We start from the raw sequence: 17,951 nt of genomic DNA, 5'->3' as shown, positions 1-17,951 counted from the left end.
GGAAGCGCCGCTGTCTCGGCGCGCGGGCAGGGGGCGCTCGCGGGGGGAGAGGGAACAGGAAACCGGGGGCGGGCCTGGCGCGCGGGGCTCGGCGGTGGCGCCCCGCTCCGCGCATGCGCACACGGGGCGGGCGCGGCGCTCCGTAACGGCGGGCGGAGGGGGGGGGGAAGAGGGGGGGGGGGGGGGGGAAGAAGAAGAAGAAGAAGGGGGGGGGGGGGGGGGGCGGCAGCGCCTGCGCGCCCAGGGACCGCCGCCGCCGCCTCCGCAGCCCGGGAGAGACACCGGATCCGCCGCCGCATCCTCCTCCTCCGCCCCGCTTCCCCGCGGCCGGGACGCCGAGGCAGAAGAGGAAGCGGCGGTTGGAGGTTTGTCCGGGGCAGAGGGGGGGTGGATGGCGGCAGCGGTGGCGCTCCCTCGCTCGCGTCCCGGCGCGCCGCGGCCGCCGGGCCCTTCGCCGTCCCCACGGGGGGAGGGGGCGCGCCGGGCTGCGGCTGCCGCTCTCCCCGCCCGGGCGGGCGCAGCTCCTGCCCGCCCCCTCCTTCCCTCCGCGACCTGCGGCCGCTCCCGCCCGGCGGCGGCGGCCCCGGCCCCGCCGGGCACCGGCGGAGGGGATGGCGGGGGCCGCCCTCGGGCAGGGCCGGCTCCCGGGAGAGGCTGGCGGGGCGGGAAGGTGTCCCCTTCTTTCTGGGGGAGGCAGGAAAGGAATTACGGCGGCAGAGGGACGGGACGGCGCACCTGGGCATCGGGGAGAGGGAAGAAATGTGTTTCCTCTCCTGTAGTCCCATGTCGGCGCATCCCGCTGGCGGGAGGGGGCTGTGACCACGGAGCTGTGGTGTGGGGTGGGCAGCGGTGCTTCCAGTGCTCCCCTTGGGCTGAGCAGGTGGGGATGTCTGCAGCCTCGGTGTTTGTGCTGGAAGTGCTTGGAGGCACAGGCACGATGAAGCCTTCGAGGAGAGCAGCAGTGTAGTGGCACTGCCGTTTCCTGTAGCTGCCCTCGCGTTTCCCTACTGATGGATCTAGTTATGTTCGTGTATACGCTATTGGTACCTGCGGTGGCCGAGGGGGGGCTTCGGTGTTTATATGGGGATTTGAAGTGTCGAATAATTCTTAGTAAGCTTTTATAGACTACATATATGCATAGTATAGCTTAGAAATTAGTCATCTGCATGCTTAGGATTTTTCCGGTATTTACCATTATTTCTGCTAGGATAGATACCTGCTGCTTTTGAAAGAACTTTAATTCCGATTTAGAAATGGATTTGTGCTGTACTTAGCAAGTTCATTTTTAGAGGTTTTATTGCAGAGCCACATCATCTACATCTACTTTGTGATCATAGTGGGCCTGAAAGGCTGTGTGCTATTGTGAGCTCACCTAGGGCTGTATCTACATGAATTTTGTTTGGATTATGTATTTAAGAGGTTATTAAAATACTCAACTTAGTTCAATTTCTCAGAAATGTATGTGGAGAAGTAGGTAACTTTTAGTATTTAATATACCCAGATGCGTAAATTGTGTAGTCTCATGATTTGAGTATAGATGTCGCACCTCTTTCCTAATTATTTTTGCGTGTGGAGTAGAAGGGCCCATTATACTCAAGATGTGTAAGTAGCATCTTGCAGGAACAGACCAAAGAGGAGGAAAGGTGGTGCTGCTTATTTAGTATTTTTTTTACTACATTTTGGGCAGATGGCTGTTTGTGCTTGTGTTTTTTTTTTCCCCAAAGCAGGCTTTTTTGTTTTGGTCATGTGATTATGAAACAGACCAGAATTGGTGCAAATCCTAAAATTTCTCTTTCTTTATTTAGTGGCTGTTGCACTTTGAGAATAAATTTTATATCCATGAATATGATATCCATTATAAGACTTAACCTTTCAGGAACTAACTTACAATTAATTAAGCTACATTAATTATTAATCTAATTTCGTAATGCAGAAATGCTTGAATTTGTAGTTGAACATCATGTAGTGAATATTTAAGGGACTAATGCATACTTGAAAATGGATTTAAGTTGTTAAATAAAACAGACTAGCTTCATTAATGTACTAGAGTTCAGAGAGAAAAAACCCCCACTGTTCTGTACATCCATGATACGTGACTGAATCTTACTGGAGACATCCATGGCCCACTTTTTTTCAAAGGTTAATTTCCCAAAACACATCAAGTCTTTCCACAAAACTGGAACACCCTTGGGGATGGAAACTACCTGTGCTCACTGTAGAAGGCCAGTTGCCAGTTTAAGCTGTTGGTTTATCTGGTGCTAATTTTCTTTCTGAGCAGGTATTTCCTTTAGTGTATAACTTCCTTTAGGTGCAGAAAAACAGGAAAGAAACTGGTAATGAGGAGTGCATTGTGACCAAACATGTTGTTAGCATGGAGTCTGACACTTCTAGTTTCTAGCTTCTACATAGTTTCAGAAAACTCACCTACCTCAAAGTTGTAACCTCCCAAACATAATATGTATGGAAAACAGTAGTAGTTTCCAGGTGAATAGTCATTTTCAACATAACATTGTAGGAATAAATCTGTCCTTGTCTTTTGTGAAATTTTACATTGTTGCTTTATTAGAATCTCCTTGATGTCCTCGGTTTTCTGGACTGCAGTGCTATCAAAGACACCTTTGATGGCTTTAGAAGAGAGGAAAACTTCCAAGTCTGGAACTGCTTCATCAATTACCTATTTCTTTCTCACTGCCAAGGATGCAAATTTGATACATTACTCAAGAATCTAGAGCTTTCAACTTTCTTTCTTTCTTTTCTTTCTTTCTTTCTTTCATATCAATTTACAGAATTGATTCTAATCAGTTTTAATACTCGCATTTCCCCTTGCTATTAGCTGGTATAATAATTTCGTAACTTGGAATATCTCGAATAGGAGCCAAGTATTAAGGCGCCTGAGCTTGGTACTTGCGTTGCTAGCTGGGAGGATTGCTATCTCCACACATGAATGCTTGCTCAGGTCTGAATTCTGACGTTTTATTATGTTAAAAATAGTGAATGACTCAGTTCTTTAGACGTGTTTTTACTTGTGATTTTTATGAAGCTGCCCTTGGATGGAGATAGGAATTTGATTAAAAGTGCACAAGAGTAGTATTTAAAATTCTTTTTAAAATTAGTTAAAACTAGATTACATAAATTGAAGTCCAGGGAGATAAGTTTTGATTGTTGTGTTTCTAATTTTTCTTCCAAACATACGGGTTTATTGAAGTGTGAATTGTAGTTAGTGAAGTTAGAATTCAAGAGGTATTTAGATGGCTGAAGATGCAGATGGGGACCTCTGACACTTTCATAGATCTTCTGTTTCCCAGCATTTTATGGGAAGTTAGGCATCTAATCTGGCAGACTACTTAATGGGATTTTCAGAAGGACTTACTTCTTTTCCCAGTATCAAAATATCTAAAAAAACTACAAAACAAAAGAGAAATTGCATGTCTATACATCTTTTGCCCTTCTTATAATTTGCAAAACAATAAATGTTTGTTTACATGAGTCCAGTTGAAGATTATTGTATCTATATATCTTATATCTTTCCCTACCAATTAAATTGGAAATAGTCAATATACTTATTCCATGTTATACATTGAAGTATAGTATTAACACTGCCATGTATGTAATGCAGTATATATCTCTGTTTATCAATCTTTGCCTGACCTCAGAAAATAAACAGATTCAAGGAAGGCAATTAGTAGCCTATCCCATAACTCATTAACATTTGATGACTAATTTTTTGAATGGTCTCATTCAGATTTGAAATACATGAACAAGTGTTAACAAGCCACCTCATTAAAATTACTTAAGCGAAAAGGAATAATTACTTAAAAACAAACCCTCTTATCAGCCTGTTACTTAATGTTGCTCTCCAGCTTGACAGGAAGTTACTTTGGATCACCCGGTGATAACTTGATTTCATTTGCAATCCAGCACCGCTGTGGCCTTTCAGCAGCTACCTGCCCATCCAGTTTTAGAGAGCTGGCTTCCAAGAAGTTGCCCAGAACAAAATGGTCACTCCAGTGACATTGTTGAAGGGGAGAGTCTCATTCATAGTAACTTGTACCCAAGGATTATTTTTATTCTATGAGACTCTCAGTTCAGGATATTAAACTAACTTCAGCCGTAGATCTTTTCATCCATAAGTCAGGCATGTTCACTGCTGTGTGGCCATTAAAACTACAGCTGACTGTAGTGCATCTGTACACATCTTCTGTAGTCCCTAGTTTTTTTGTTTAGCTGATATCCAAGTGCTTTATCTGAGATCCAAGCCAGGTACAGCGTGATGAGAGAGATGTTGGATTGGGACTGGAAAGAGCTGAGCCTCTTGTGTTTCTTTGTTGGAAGTTACTATGTTGGCAGCTTTGGACAAGCTGCTTTTTATTGCAGTGCCTCAGTTTTTCAGCCTCTGAAGTGAGGAGAATATCTCCTTTAAAATCATTTTGAACTCTTCACAGAGGTATGAGAAAGGTACGCAATCTTGGATGACTTTTCAGGCACTATATGATGTTCCTACACTACTTATCCTATTGTTTTGAACAGAGTCACTTCTCTTGAGCAAATGACAATATAAATGAGAGCAATTTTGGAACAGAAATTCAGAGATCCTTGATGTATTTATTGTTCTCCTGAGGAGAATGGTTCCATTACAAGGCAATGGGATGCAACTCCAGACTTTATCACAAATGCCAAACTTTGTTCTTTGGCAAATGGTTATTGTTAGCAGCAAAACACAGGGTGGAAAACAGGAACCATGTACCTAGCATGTTCCTACCATGCGCACCTCCCTGGAGCACATGACAGATGGTTTCCTGTAAACCAAGGACTCCAGCTTTGTAAATGTATGGTTCAAAGGTGATTCACATCACAAAAATGTTCTGCAACAAGACTCCTGTCATCTCCTCAATCTTTTCTGCTACTGAGGGCCGTACTCAAATGTACTGATTATTTATAATAATTAATTTCACAGTTTCAACTTGTCTTCTGCTGAACAGGTCTGCTTTTTCAGTTATTGACTGTCAGCCGCATGCTGCCAAAAATGTCTTTAATCTTACTAGCAGGTGTATATCCATTTCTCCATGGCATCCTTGGCTGGTTCTAGTACCTAATGATTGCACCGGTGCATGTTAGTTTCGCTCTTATTTCCTGTTCCTGAAGAAATACTTGTATTCTTTACAATTACATCAGTATAGGAAGTTATGATATCAGTGACTTCTTTTGCTAAAGCTTAGTATTACTGATGCTCTGCCCAAACAGATCTTAATCCACCAGCTTGTATTGTTCTTAAGCCAGGAAAAACAATGCTGCAGAGAGACCTGGGATACCAGTAGAGCCATGATCTATTTATTTCGGTGGGCCTAGCACACTTAGGAAGTCGGTGTTACTCTGTAGCCAAAGTTCAGTGCAAAATCTGTCAGTGGATTAGGTTGCATGGTAAGCTGTTATCATATAACCAGGATAGTGGTCAGTGCTGCAGAGACAGGATGAATTTGGTGAAAAGAAGCTGTGACTTGAAGCAGAAGGTCATTGCTTTAAATGAGCAGTATCTTTGTATATCCTCAATATACTTCTGGTTTAGTGACTTCAGAGCTTACCTGAAACTTGAAGGATTGAAGTCAAGACTTCTGCTAGTATCTGTCATAGCAGACAATAGTCTCTACTTCTTCTTTCCCCAAATATTAACATCTTTTCTTTATTTCATAATTAACTGTGTCCACCTGAACAAACAGTGAAGGTTAGGTTTGACTATTCGGACTGTTTTCCAGTTAAACAACGAGAGAAAACTAAGAGTTTCAGATTCCTGTTTGTGTGTATTTCTTCAATGATGAAGAAAAAGATGGGTGACACTAAATTAGTAGTAACTAAAGTGGCATTAATTAAGCATATCTGTTTCAAGTGAGTGAATCTTGAAAGACAGCTGGTTTTGAATTGTATTACAGGCAGGGCTGTGTTGAAATACTAGGTCTTTGATATGGCTGGCAGATATTTCTACAGACTTCATCTTGTACTAAATCATTTATTTTTGTGTGGAATTTAAAGTATGTCATTTCAAGCAAGTTGTTTCTGCATTCTCTGTTCATCAGGAACTATAATGATAGTGATGTCTTAGACACAAGACAAATGTCCCTGGTTATTCCTCAGGTTTGGAATGCAGAAGAACAGTGCAAGTTTAAATAAATCTGAAAGTATTTGATAGCTGGTACTCTGGTGCCTGTTATGATGGTAATTTCACTGTCATAACTATCTCATTCTTAATTATGTTTTTGTGTCCACATGGAAGATAAAATAAAACCTGACCCCATTTTTAAGAGGAGGAGAAATGTCCAAACAAGTAAATAGGCTTTGGTAGCCACTGTAGGTGTTTTGACTCCTGCTATTCCAGCATCCCTTTGCTTCTACTATTTTCTTATTTTTTGTTTCCATTGTCTGCAGCAGTCAGGCCTACCTGGCTGTATGGAAATTATTCAGAAGTTAAAAAATGGGATGTGAAATATTAATAGGTGAAGCCCTTCTACAAGAGAAGATGAATCAAATAAGCATTGGGGATATAAGTTTTTAGTTTTTTTTCAATCCCTATCTGATTTTGCTTGTTTTCTAGTAGAATGCCAGAGGTGAAATAAACAGTTTGATGGTGATGATGAGAGTTTAGTTGGAAAACTAAAGTTGCAGTTGAAGAAACTGCATTTATATTTTTAGTGGTCTGGTATTGATAAGCTTTAAGTAGAAAAAAACAAAGAAGTGGAAAAAGTAGCCGTTTATTAAGGAAATGGGGAAAAAAAGTGGCTGCCTTATCAATGGTTGAATGAAATTCACAGGTGTACTCAGTGGGAAATCTGGGTAATTCTTTGAAGATGAATAAAGTCTTACTGAACCTTGTTTTAACTCTCCAGCCTTAGAAGCTGTGTTGACAAAATAAATTATTTTAATTTGTGAGTCTAGGTCATATGAGAATTAATGTACAAACTCTTCTGCTTTTCATTTCTTAGATACTTTTGTTGTTTAATTTTTTTCCTACAAAGGATTTCAGTGCAAGTAATTAAGTACTAATTTAGAAATGTTTGTTAAACAATTAGTCTTAAGGGGGTAACTAAGAAAGGTTTTTGTTAAAGTGCTAATGGTAAATTAATTTTATTTTCCTGCTTTCAGTCACTCAAGTGCAGCCACTGATCACGAGATGTTACCACGAAATCTACCTCAGACTTCACTTTTGCTCACTCATTTGCTGCGTCATAGATCTCAACAGGAGCTCTGCAGACACTCTTGAAAGTCTCTGAACAGACTATGACATCAAGTTAAAGCATGATGACCTAACAGTAGTTCAAAGTCTCAAACATTGATTCAGCAGTTCAAGATTAAACTGCCCTTTTTTAACAGTATCACTTCCGAAGGCTACAAGACCTCCTGCCATTTCTTTCCTGGTTACTTCAGAATCATTCAACTGACCTTTCTCTGGTGAAAAGATCTTGACTTTTCTCTGTGGTCCTGGAAATATTAATGGAATACAGTCATGTCTACCCAGGACGAGAGGCAGATAAATACAGAGTATGCTGTATCCTTGCTGGAGCAGTTAAAATTCTTTTATGAACAGCAGTTGCTGACTGACATAGTGTTGATTGTTGAGGGCACTGAATTTCCCTGCCATAAGATGGTTCTTGCAACGTGCAGCTCATATTTCAGGTAAGTATTCAAACTAGGCTCTGTTAATTCTATAAAATTTGATACCTGTTTTTGAGTGTAATATTAATTAGCAATGTGTTGCAGAGATTAAAGATCAGTGAAGTGAGTAAAAAGCCTAAATATCCTTACTTTCCAACACCAAAATAGTAAAATAAAATTTCTAGTGTCTTGTGACTTAACTGTAGATAAGTCTTGTACTTTCTACAAGAAGTGTATGGGGAAAAAAATCACACTTGTGATGGCTCATTTTCTTTAGGGAGTTAATTGAGTCTGAATAATTAGTAAATTTCTTTTTCTTCACACTGAATCTTTATAGTATTTAATCTGTTTTTATTTCCCCAAGTAGGATAACAAGGGATTATTGAGACTTGGTTATGGGAATTCCATTATCGTGTTTAACTGTAGTTTCTTAGCAGAAGCATCTGCTAAAAGTAGGGGTTGCTGTGCAAGTTCATGGCTTCCTTTTCTGAATCATCTGCTTTTCTCTGCTCAGCAAAGATGCTAGAAACTCTTCCCTTGTTTGAGAGTCTTTTGGTTCTTTTTTTTTGTTTTGTTTCATGCCCCTCCCCAGATACTGTTGAAATTTTTAATTCAGGAGCTCTTGCTTCCCAGGTGTCCTGTTTCTTGTCTTTTGAAAAGCTTTTTAAATAAGATACACTGAGTGCTACCCCTTTTTGCAGATACATTCATAGTAAGACCTTGATGATGAGGCACCATGAATTTTCTGCAGTGATTAATCATTTTTTGTTGGCAACACAGTATAATTAATCTGCCTGTCTGGAAGGAATTCTGAAGCTTGAAACTAGTCTTGGTGACATCCACGCATGTTTTACCTTCCTGATGCATTGTGGAGGGATTATAACTTTCCTGTTTAATCACAGAAGGCTTTGCAAATTTGCTGTTCTTGAGATGGGCTCACTGTACAGAACACATCTAAAATGTTTTCTCTATTTTGTCTCCTTTCTTGTAGAAAACTGTTCAAGGATTATTTATTAATTTTTGTTGCTGCTAGTTTTTGTGTTTATTTTTTCATCTCGGATGAGTCTGGTCCAATTTTTAGCAACAAGTATTGTGTGATCACTAGATAATGATTATTACCATTGGCCTTGTGCAAATGACATAGTTCCTACAGTTTGTAAAATAACAGCCACTGGAAATGGAGCCAGATTTAATGTGGGTGGTTAATCATAAGGTTGGAAAGCTGTCATGAGTCCACACAGTGTGCTGCATCAGAATGTGCAGTCAAATCTCTTATTCATATGTGTTTGTTTATTATTTATGTAGTGAGGTTTTCGGCACCAGTTAAAAGAAGTATCAGACTTGTGGTTTTGTCATGTTCTGTTTTTCTTCTCTACTTTGGTTTACAAAAAGATGCTCAGCTTCCTAAATTTAGCTTTATTATGAAAAATTGATAGTCCTGAAGGAGGAGGAAGAAAGGCAAAGCATCTCTTGGTGTGATCCAGTCATTGTGTGTGATTGCAGCCAGCCTACCTTCCATCTTTGTGCCTGAACGATGTGCAGCCCTGCTCCAGCACAGCCTGCTCAGCAGTGCATAAGCATCAGCTAGAGCCAGAGTCTCCAACAGCTCCCTCTTCCTTTCTGTGAGAAATGGGGATGGGATACTGTCTTTGTGGGACCCCTGGTGGCCTAGTGGTTAGGATGCGGCACTCTCACCGCTGCGACCCAGGTTCGATTCCTGGTCCCCCGGGCAGATGGAGCTCGTTAGCCCTGAGAGGCCATCCATCTACGAGAAGGTCACTCTAAACAAACCTATGTCCTGAGGACCTCACTGCCATTGTCCAAGCTTGTTTGGCCCCAGCAGATGAACCTTAGGATTAAAGGGTGGGCTCAGTTCAGCGCATGCTGTGTCTCACCTAAAAAATCCATTGCGCAGGCTGGAAAGGTAAAAGACCTTTCCCAAAATCTTTGTTCGCGAAGACTGGCCATACTATACTGTCTTTGTATTGGATGCTTCCTGGAATGGCTATGCATAGGGAGTGTATCTCCAGGTTCCCTTCACCTCTACGGCCAGAGGCAAGACTAAAGAGTAGATTCTTTCTAACTTCTGTCATACTTGCTTTCCAAAAATCACCCAAATAAAGAGCCTTGAACTGAATTTTCAATACAGCCATAAATACCAAACTTGAATTAATATAAAGCTCTTAAAACCAATGTCCCCCGTTTTAAGAAAATTGACAGGTATGTGGTTTATAGTACGAGATTCCAGATAGTCCTTAACTGTGTTACAATTACAATACCAGAGTGGGCAATAGGTGCATAAAACATTATGGAAACAATAGCCATTTTTTAAAATTGCCTTTCTACTCTTTTTCAGGGAGGTGTAATGGAAATACTTATGTTTTTGTTTTGTTTCTTTTTCCCCCCAGATCAGATCTAATAGGTTTTTCTGTTATTGATTTTTGTCTGCAAACTTGAAGTTTACTGCATGTTATGATGAATGGTATATAAGAAATAATTCATAGAGTGCTAGTCCTTGCTCCATTTCTCCTCCTCCCAGAGGAGCATCCTTTTTGATATGACTTAGTTCAGTCCATTACATAAATCTGCTTCCTTTGTTTTAGAATCTAAAATCTAGCTGTAGTACATTACAACAGTATTTTCTGGAGGATGTTTCTTCCCTCTTATCACTTATCATAGAAAAAGGTTTAAATTGCATTATTAAAACTCCAAAATCATTAGTTCTCTGCTGATTAACATAGAAGAGTTTTCTTGAATATAAAATATTTCTACAGAAGGCACTGATGGTACTTTTAGAATGTTCTGTACAAATGCTTTATCTTTAATATTAGATATTAGCCTGAGGTAAATACTAAACTCCTGTAAATAGGCAAGCAAAAAGACTGTTCACCTTTTGGAGTGTAATCACCAAAGACTTACAGGTGACTGTAAATTAAGATTACTCACTCTTGATCCTTGTCCTAACATGTATGTTTCTCCTCAGAGCCATGTTCATGAGCGGGCTGAGTGAAAGTAAACAAACACACGTACACCTGAGGAATGTGGATGCAGCCACTTTACAGATTATCATAACTTATGCGTACACGGGTAACTTGGCAATAAGTGACAGCACAGTCGAGCAGCTCTATGAAACTGCCTGCTTCTTACAGGTAGGAATGTTTTGAGTATGAAATAGCAGCTTCTTATCTCCAAACTGTTTCATTCTTTGTCTTGTTAAATGATCTTTCCTGTTCAGTCATTTCAAAATACTTGTGTTCAGTTTGCTCAGTATAGACAGCAGTTGTTCATCAAATACACTTTGTGTGTGCATCCCTCTTTGCATTACAGTCCCTGTGGAAGGTGGAAGTAAACCAGTGCACTTCTAACTTTTAGAAAATTAGTTTCTCCAGCAGACATAGTCATGTGGTGTACTTCATCTGTATGAAGCAGTTGAGTGAGTCACCGCTGTATTTTTGTGTATATCGAGTATTCCAGGCCTAAACTCTGTTGTTCAACACCAGATGCAGGTACTTTTATGTGCTGCTGGTACATGAAGGCATACATTGTATGCAGTAATACTCCTTGTGTTTTTTCTTTGCATTACAGGTAGATGATGTGTTACAGCGGTGTAGAGAATACTTAATCAAAAAAATTAATGCAGAAAATTGTGTGCGTCTGTTAAGTTTTGCTGATCTCTTCAGCTGTGAAGAGTTAAAACAGAGTGCTAAAAGAATGGTGGAGCACAAGTTCACATCTGTGTACCACCAGGAGGCTTTCATGCAACTGTCACACGATCTACTGATAGATATTTTAAGCAGTGACAATTTAAATGTGGAAAAGGAGGAGACAGTTCGTGAAGCTGCTATGTTATGGCTGGAGTACAACACGGAATCACGATCGCAGTATTTGTCCTCTGTTCTTAGCCAAATCCGAATCGATGCACTTTCAGAAGTAACACAGAGAGCCTGGTTTCAAGGCTTACCACCTAATGATAAATCAGTGGTGGTGCAAGGACTGTACAAATCAATGCCCAAGTTTTTCAAGCCCAGACTTGGCATGACAAAAGAGGAGATGATGATATTCATTGAAGCTGCTGCTGAAAACCCTGGTAGTCTTTACTCCTCTGTCTGTTACAGCCCACAGGCAGAAAAAGTTTACAAACTCTGCAACCCTCCTGCTGACTTGCATAAGGTTGGGACACTTGTAACTCCTGATAATGACATATATATAGCAGGTGGGCAAGTTCCTCTGAAAAACACAAAAACCAATCACAGTAAAAGCAGCAAACTGCAGGCTGCCTTCAGAACTGTGAATTGCTTTTACTGGTTTGATGCGCAGCAAAACACTTGGTTTCCAAAGACACCGATGCTGTTTGTTCGTATAAAGCCATCCCTGGTCTGCTGTGAAGGATACATCTATGCAATTGGAGGAGACAGCGTCGGTGGGGAGCTCAACAGGAGAACTGTGGAGAGATATGATACTGAGAAGGATGAGTGGACCATGGTGAGCCCGTTGCCTTGTGCGTGGCAGTGGAGCACAGCAGTGACAGTTCACAACTGCATTTACGTCATGGCACACAACTTGATGTACTGCTATTTCCCCAGGTCGGATGCGTGGGTGGAAATGGCCATGCGACAAACAAGTAGGTGTTTTGCTTCGGCTGCTGCTTTTGGTGATAAAATATTCTATATTGGAGGACTGCACATTGCCAGCAATTCCGGTATAAGGCTCCCAAGCAGTACTGTAGACGGGTCTTCCGTAACCGTGGAAATCTACGATGTGAATAAGAACGAGTGGAGGATGGCAGCCAATATCCCTGCCAAGCGCTATTCCGACCCCTGTGTTAGGGCCGTTGTCATCTCTAATTCCTTGTGTGTCTTTATACGAGAAACCCACATGAACGAGAGAGCCAAGTATGCCACCTATCAGTACGACCTGGAACTCGATCGCTGGTTTCTGAGGCAGCATATATCAGAACGTGTGCTGTGGGACTTGGGGAAGGACTTCCGGTGCACTGTAGGAAAGCTGTATCCATCTTGCCTTGAAGAGTCCCCATGGAAACCTCCAACATATCTCTTCTCACCAGATGGAGCTGATGAATTTGAGCTGGATGGGGAGATGGTTACTTTACCACCTGTATAGCTCCCAAATTAGACTGCACAACTGATCCTATGCTCAGTTATAAAAGAGAAAAGAAATGGCTGTGAAAGAACATGTCTGAGAATGGGAATGTCAGACCTGTCTTTCATGAATTGTATTTTTATGCCCTACCTAATAACACTTGCCGCCATTCAGTACGAATAAATGAAATTAGCAGATATGCTTCCATAATCTGAATTACTATTATCCGATAATTGAGAAACGTATATGTATATCATAAGCTTAAGCATCTGACTTGTCTAAAGAATTAATTCTAGTTCTATGAAGTCTCAGTTCAGGAAAATTAGCTTCAGAAAAAAAGTAGTTAATGTTTCTAGGATGATGTCTCAACTTTTGAAAATATCTTCCAGTTATATTTGAACTACTTCTGGATATTCTACTTAAGTGCTAGTTATATAACTGTCAGTGTGGCCTAATAAAAGGACTGTGCTGCACTCTACTTAATACTAATATCCATGTTGGTATAGTAATGCCATTAAAAGAAAAAGAAACAAATCCCATGGATCTACCTGTGGTAGGAAGGGTAGATCTTCCATTGTATGGTAACATGCGGGGCAAAATGACTGCAGGTTCAGTCAAGCTGTATGATGAGGTGCATGTGTTCTATTTTCACTAACTTATACCTGTCTATTTAGAATACAGGTCTTCCAAGCAGCTGGTAGATTACCAGGTGTGGACTTAAGTTGCTGGGCTTGCAATAGGAATTGCCAGCCCTCATAGTGCGGGTCTGTGTGGGGCTTTAATCAGTAAATGCCTCCACACTCTGTATTACAGTAACATTGGCTCATGTATATTACTTCCTGCTGCTGATGTATTTTTCCATTGTAAAACAAAGTTTTAGTGTGGATTAACCAGGTCTTTATTTTCTGTTAATTTAATAACAAGCATTACTGTAGTGTGATTGTGTATAGATATCCCTTAGCTGTCAGGTTTTTTACTGGGGGGGGGGGAAGCAAAATTCAGGAATATCCTGTGCTGTGTGTGCAGGAGAGCAGATGACTAGTGCTGCTCTGGCATTAATCCCAGGAACCACTAGCAGTAGCGGGGCGCCGCCAATCTAACATGAACACAGGTGCTTCATGACAAACCTTACTAGCATGTTCAGCTGCATCATGTTCTGGCACTGTATTTTGAATGACATTAATTTATTAAAAAAGATTGAATCCAACTGACTTTGAGTGTGCTTTTTGGTTGAAATAGATAGAGCTATGACACCTTCCCACCACATGTGCACTTGTAGCAAGTCGCTTATTGAAGGCAACTTGAAATAGTTAAGCCTGGAGATGAGTACATTAAGTTGCCTGTGCTTACTAGTCAGTGAAAGCTAGAAATTAGGTATTCAAGTCCAACTGAGGATTACACAGAACTTTAATCCCTTGCTATCATATTTATAAATCAGCGCTCCTCCAGTCACGGGACAAATTCTGCCCTACTAAAAGTAAAGAACAGCAGGCAGTCAGGAGGTAAATGAGGAACCTTTTCCCTAAATTCAGAAGATGGCAGACCTATTTTCAGTCTTGATTAATCAAATTTATTTACTCCTTTGTCCGGACTGCCACTGGCTTTTCCCAAATTCCATTTCTTATTCCACTAAATACAGTTGCAGCTTTCAACAAAGACAACACCTATATATTGTTGGGACTAGGCCTCAAGTGGCTTTACAAAGTTTTGTCTTGTACAATTATTAAAGGTTTTGACTAGAAAGGGGACTTTAGGTAAGAAACCTGCCTTATATAAAAACCCTTCCTGGTGCTTTGGCATTTTGTGCCATGTGGGGATTTATAGGACCCAGAATAACAATGGCAAGCTACCAATTTTTTTTTTTTAAGAAGGTGACATAACATGTTTGCATTTACCATTACATAAACTTTTTTAACGCCTACATTTTTTAGATAAGAAGGGTGAGGTGACTCAGGGGCTCCTGCCGATAGGTCTGTTTATATTGCTTTCATGTTGCAAGCCTGTGCAAGGGAGCATACATTAAAACAAAAACAGTGATACTCTTTTGTAATGCAATTTGGAGAATCACGTACCTAAGGCAAAAACATGAGCGGTATCCAAGTAACTCCAGCCTGGATGGAGTGCTCAGTTCTGTGGCTCATTCTCCCTTCATTTAATTGTTATCAGGCCGCATTAGGCTTTAGAATAAGCCTTTGTTGTTTAAGTGTAGATGATCTATATAGCTAGTGAAGGAGCAGAGTGGGCTGGTTCTGTTACTGAGAACTTTCAACTTGAGTTTAAAATCTTATGTGTAGTTTCTTATCAAAGGGGAAAAAAAAAAGGCAAATTTTAATAGGAAATAAATACCAAATAGGAAATACTAAATTGCAGTGGCTCTAAGTCACAACTGGCTAACAGAAGCTGGAAGAACTTGATTTTACCCATTTAGGAACATCTTTTGAAATACAGCCAGTCTATATGACTTCCTGACTTCCTTCTAGTCTACATTTTTTGTATTTTTTTTCTAGGGATTATCTGTATCTTTTGTATTCTATATGGTCCAAGATTATGCAGTACCTTATTTAAAATTTACTTACTATTAATTATACGGTATTTTAAAGACAAGACTAGTCAAGTGTTGAACAGTTCTCTAGTGACTGTTAAAGATGTACTGTTATTTCACTTACACAATTACTTGCTGCAGTCAGTATTCAAGCCCAAAGGAAAACAGCTGGCAAATGCTATTCTCAAGTCTAAATTCTTTTCCTGCATAATTCAAGAAGGAAACTGTGCAGGCAAAGCATTGTCATGTGCCTGGAAGTGGTCACTAGTAGAATTAGACTTCTGCAGGAACAAAGACAAGAGCCAAAAAACCTGCAGTTCTTATAAAGAGAGCAAATGTGATTAAAGCCTTCACAGAGTTCTAGCTAGTTATCTTACTACAAACCTTCAGCCTAATCCCAGCCTATTCAACCTGTACTTGGCTCTGACGTGTATTTACATACAAGTTTCAGTGAATCAACTCTATATGTCCTCAAGCTCTGATATATTTGCAAGTTTGCCTCTCTTCTGGTAGAACTAAATTTAAGTAAGTCTTACATGGTTTCAGTTCCCCTTACCCAAAGTAATAAAAACGTGATCTGGCCTCTGCTAATTGTTAATGCATCCACTCCTTTTTACAGTTGTTTAAATACATACCTAATTGGAAGTTTAATTTTTGTTGTAAGGGGACCAGTAAGATCTAGGGCAGTGAATTGTGTCAAGCTTTACAGAGAACAGGATCAGATAGATAGTTAATTTGCAGCGGTGAAATAATTTGATAACATTCTTAAGATTATATTTAAGATTTAAAGCACTCCCTGGTTCAAAGCACTACTGCTTTTCACAATATTTCTCATTTCATTTCTCAGTGCCTCTGTTAAGATGCACAAACACTTCCCACATGGCAGGACAGCCAAGGGGCACCTGTGGACAAACCTGCAGACCACCTAACTTATTAGTCAAGCTAGTGTTTTTCCTTCTCTGTTTCCCATTTCCAGCTACTTTCAAATTGTTTCATGTATCTGGATTCCTACATGGAAGGAGCTTTTAGGCAGACTGAAGTAGGCTCACCCTTAAAACCAGTTTCGTTCCACTTTCTGCTCAACATTAGCCACACGAAGTTCTGTTTAGTCCCACTTTCAGAAGTATTTAAAATATCTCCCTCCTACAACATTTCTCAGGAGTACAATTCAGCAAGGCAGAGTTCTTATAACTCAGAGGAGTGTTAGACTCCTTAAAATGCAGGGATCATTCCTGATGCCAGGAGGTAGCCTGTATGACATCTGTACCTCTTCACACACCTCCCAAGCTCCAGTATGGAAGGGGCTGGTAAACAGCCTGACCAAGCAAGACGTGGGTCAGTACTAAGTCACAGAACCTTTGACATGGAAGAAAGGACTAACAAAGAAAATGGGACAGGTATGAAGGTGAAAGAGAAATAGCAGCATCTCTGTGTGTGCTGTTCTCCCCTTCTGCTCTAAAAACCAGCTCTTCTGTGTCTTGGTCTAACTTGTGAAACCAGGTGCCTCAGTTTCAGCAAAGAAAAGATTTAAGCCCTGTACATAAGCCATTACTGAAGTGCTGAAGTATGACTGGTCACCTGAAGCATTACCTGACTTCATCTCTTAAAACAGCAAACTGTACTGAATACACACATGCACTCTACTGCATTAATATGACCAAAGAGGACAGTAAAAGGCATTAATAATAAAAGGTAATGATGTAATGTAGAACTTAAACACTATTCAGATCATGTGTTAAACATCAAGCTAAATCCTGATGCTAAGATTTAGAAAGTGCAAGAAGCACAGCTTCTTTTAACTCTGAGCATGTGATTTTACTGAAGAGAAAAAAAAATAATTAAGAAACAATCTCCAAAATTTAAGAGTGGGCATATGTTTCATCCAGCTCTCTGGCACAGTATTACACTTGTCAAAATTCATATGCACACAAATTATTCAGAGCAGCAAAGGTCCGTAACCACAGGTCACATTAGGCAATATGTTAAACTCAGCATTTTTTTTGCCACCTTCTGGTGTGCCTGAACTTTTAAATTCTCCACTGTGTTTCAGTATGTGTTTCTTAAAGTATCTGAATTGAAAGATGAGAAACCCATTGAGTTTCTTCTCCAGTATTTTCCACCTGTTTCATACAATATGCAAGTGATGTTATTTCCCATATTGTTTTTAAGACAAGAAGACAGCTGTACATCTGCCTTCACTTTAGATAACTGTTCTTCCTTCAGTCTAAACATTCTTACTTGATTATGCTCACTTGATCTAGAAAGCAGTGGTGCTTTCTTGGTGATCTACATTAAGAAAGAAAAGATTTTGTAGATGTTCTCTGCTACTATTGAGATAAACAGTAATTGTGCTTTTATCAATATTAAGTTAATAAATTCAGACAGGGAAGCAACAAAAAAAAATCTTACTTTACCAGTTGATTTTGGAATATTATTACAAGAGGAGCAATGTATGATTAAGCAATTATGAACCTATACAGAAGGACTCAAGAGAGCTAGACTTCCAAGTTCCATCATAATTGAGATTAAGCCACCTGTGTACAGATGTTGTGCATATATGATGTCAATTTACAGGGAATAAGGTAATTGGAGTAAGGGTCACAATTTAACTGTTTAACTGACAGAAGTGATCCACCTCCATATATTTTATGAATCCAAACACTACTTC

The 17,951-nt window shown here is 40.2% G+C and overlaps 1 protein-coding gene across 2 annotated transcripts; it reads left to right on the top strand.

The window, feature by feature from the left end:
- The first annotated feature begins 166 nt into the window (after positions 1 to 166).
- Positions 167 to 13,948, top strand: KBTBD2 (kelch repeat and BTB domain containing 2). 2 transcript variants are annotated; one of them, XM_027675645.1, is made up of 4 exons: positions 167 to 365; positions 7,132 to 7,662; positions 10,625 to 10,790; positions 11,227 to 13,948. In XM_027675645.1, exons 2-4 carry the CDS (start codon positions 7,493 to 7,495, stop codon positions 12,760 to 12,762), a joined length of 1,872 nt encoding a protein of 623 aa, XP_027531446.1. In that variant the 5' UTR covers positions 167 to 365; positions 7,132 to 7,492; the 3' UTR covers positions 12,763 to 13,948. The 2 variants fall into 2 exon arrangements, with proteins under 2 accessions (XP_027531446.1, XP_027531447.1); XM_027675646.1 differs by having other exon boundaries at positions 167 to 387.
- The last annotated feature ends 4,003 nt before the right edge of the window (positions 13,949 to 17,951 follow it).

This window comes from Neopelma chrysocephalum, unplaced genomic scaffold (genome assembly GCF_003984885.1).
Source record: "Neopelma chrysocephalum unplaced genomic scaffold, ASM398488v2 Primary Assembly neopelma1_26, whole genome shotgun sequence".
Lineage (NCBI taxonomy): Eukaryota > Metazoa > Chordata > Aves > Passeriformes > Pipridae > Neopelma > Neopelma chrysocephalum.
This window is presented reverse-complemented; position numbering and strand designations above follow the sequence as displayed.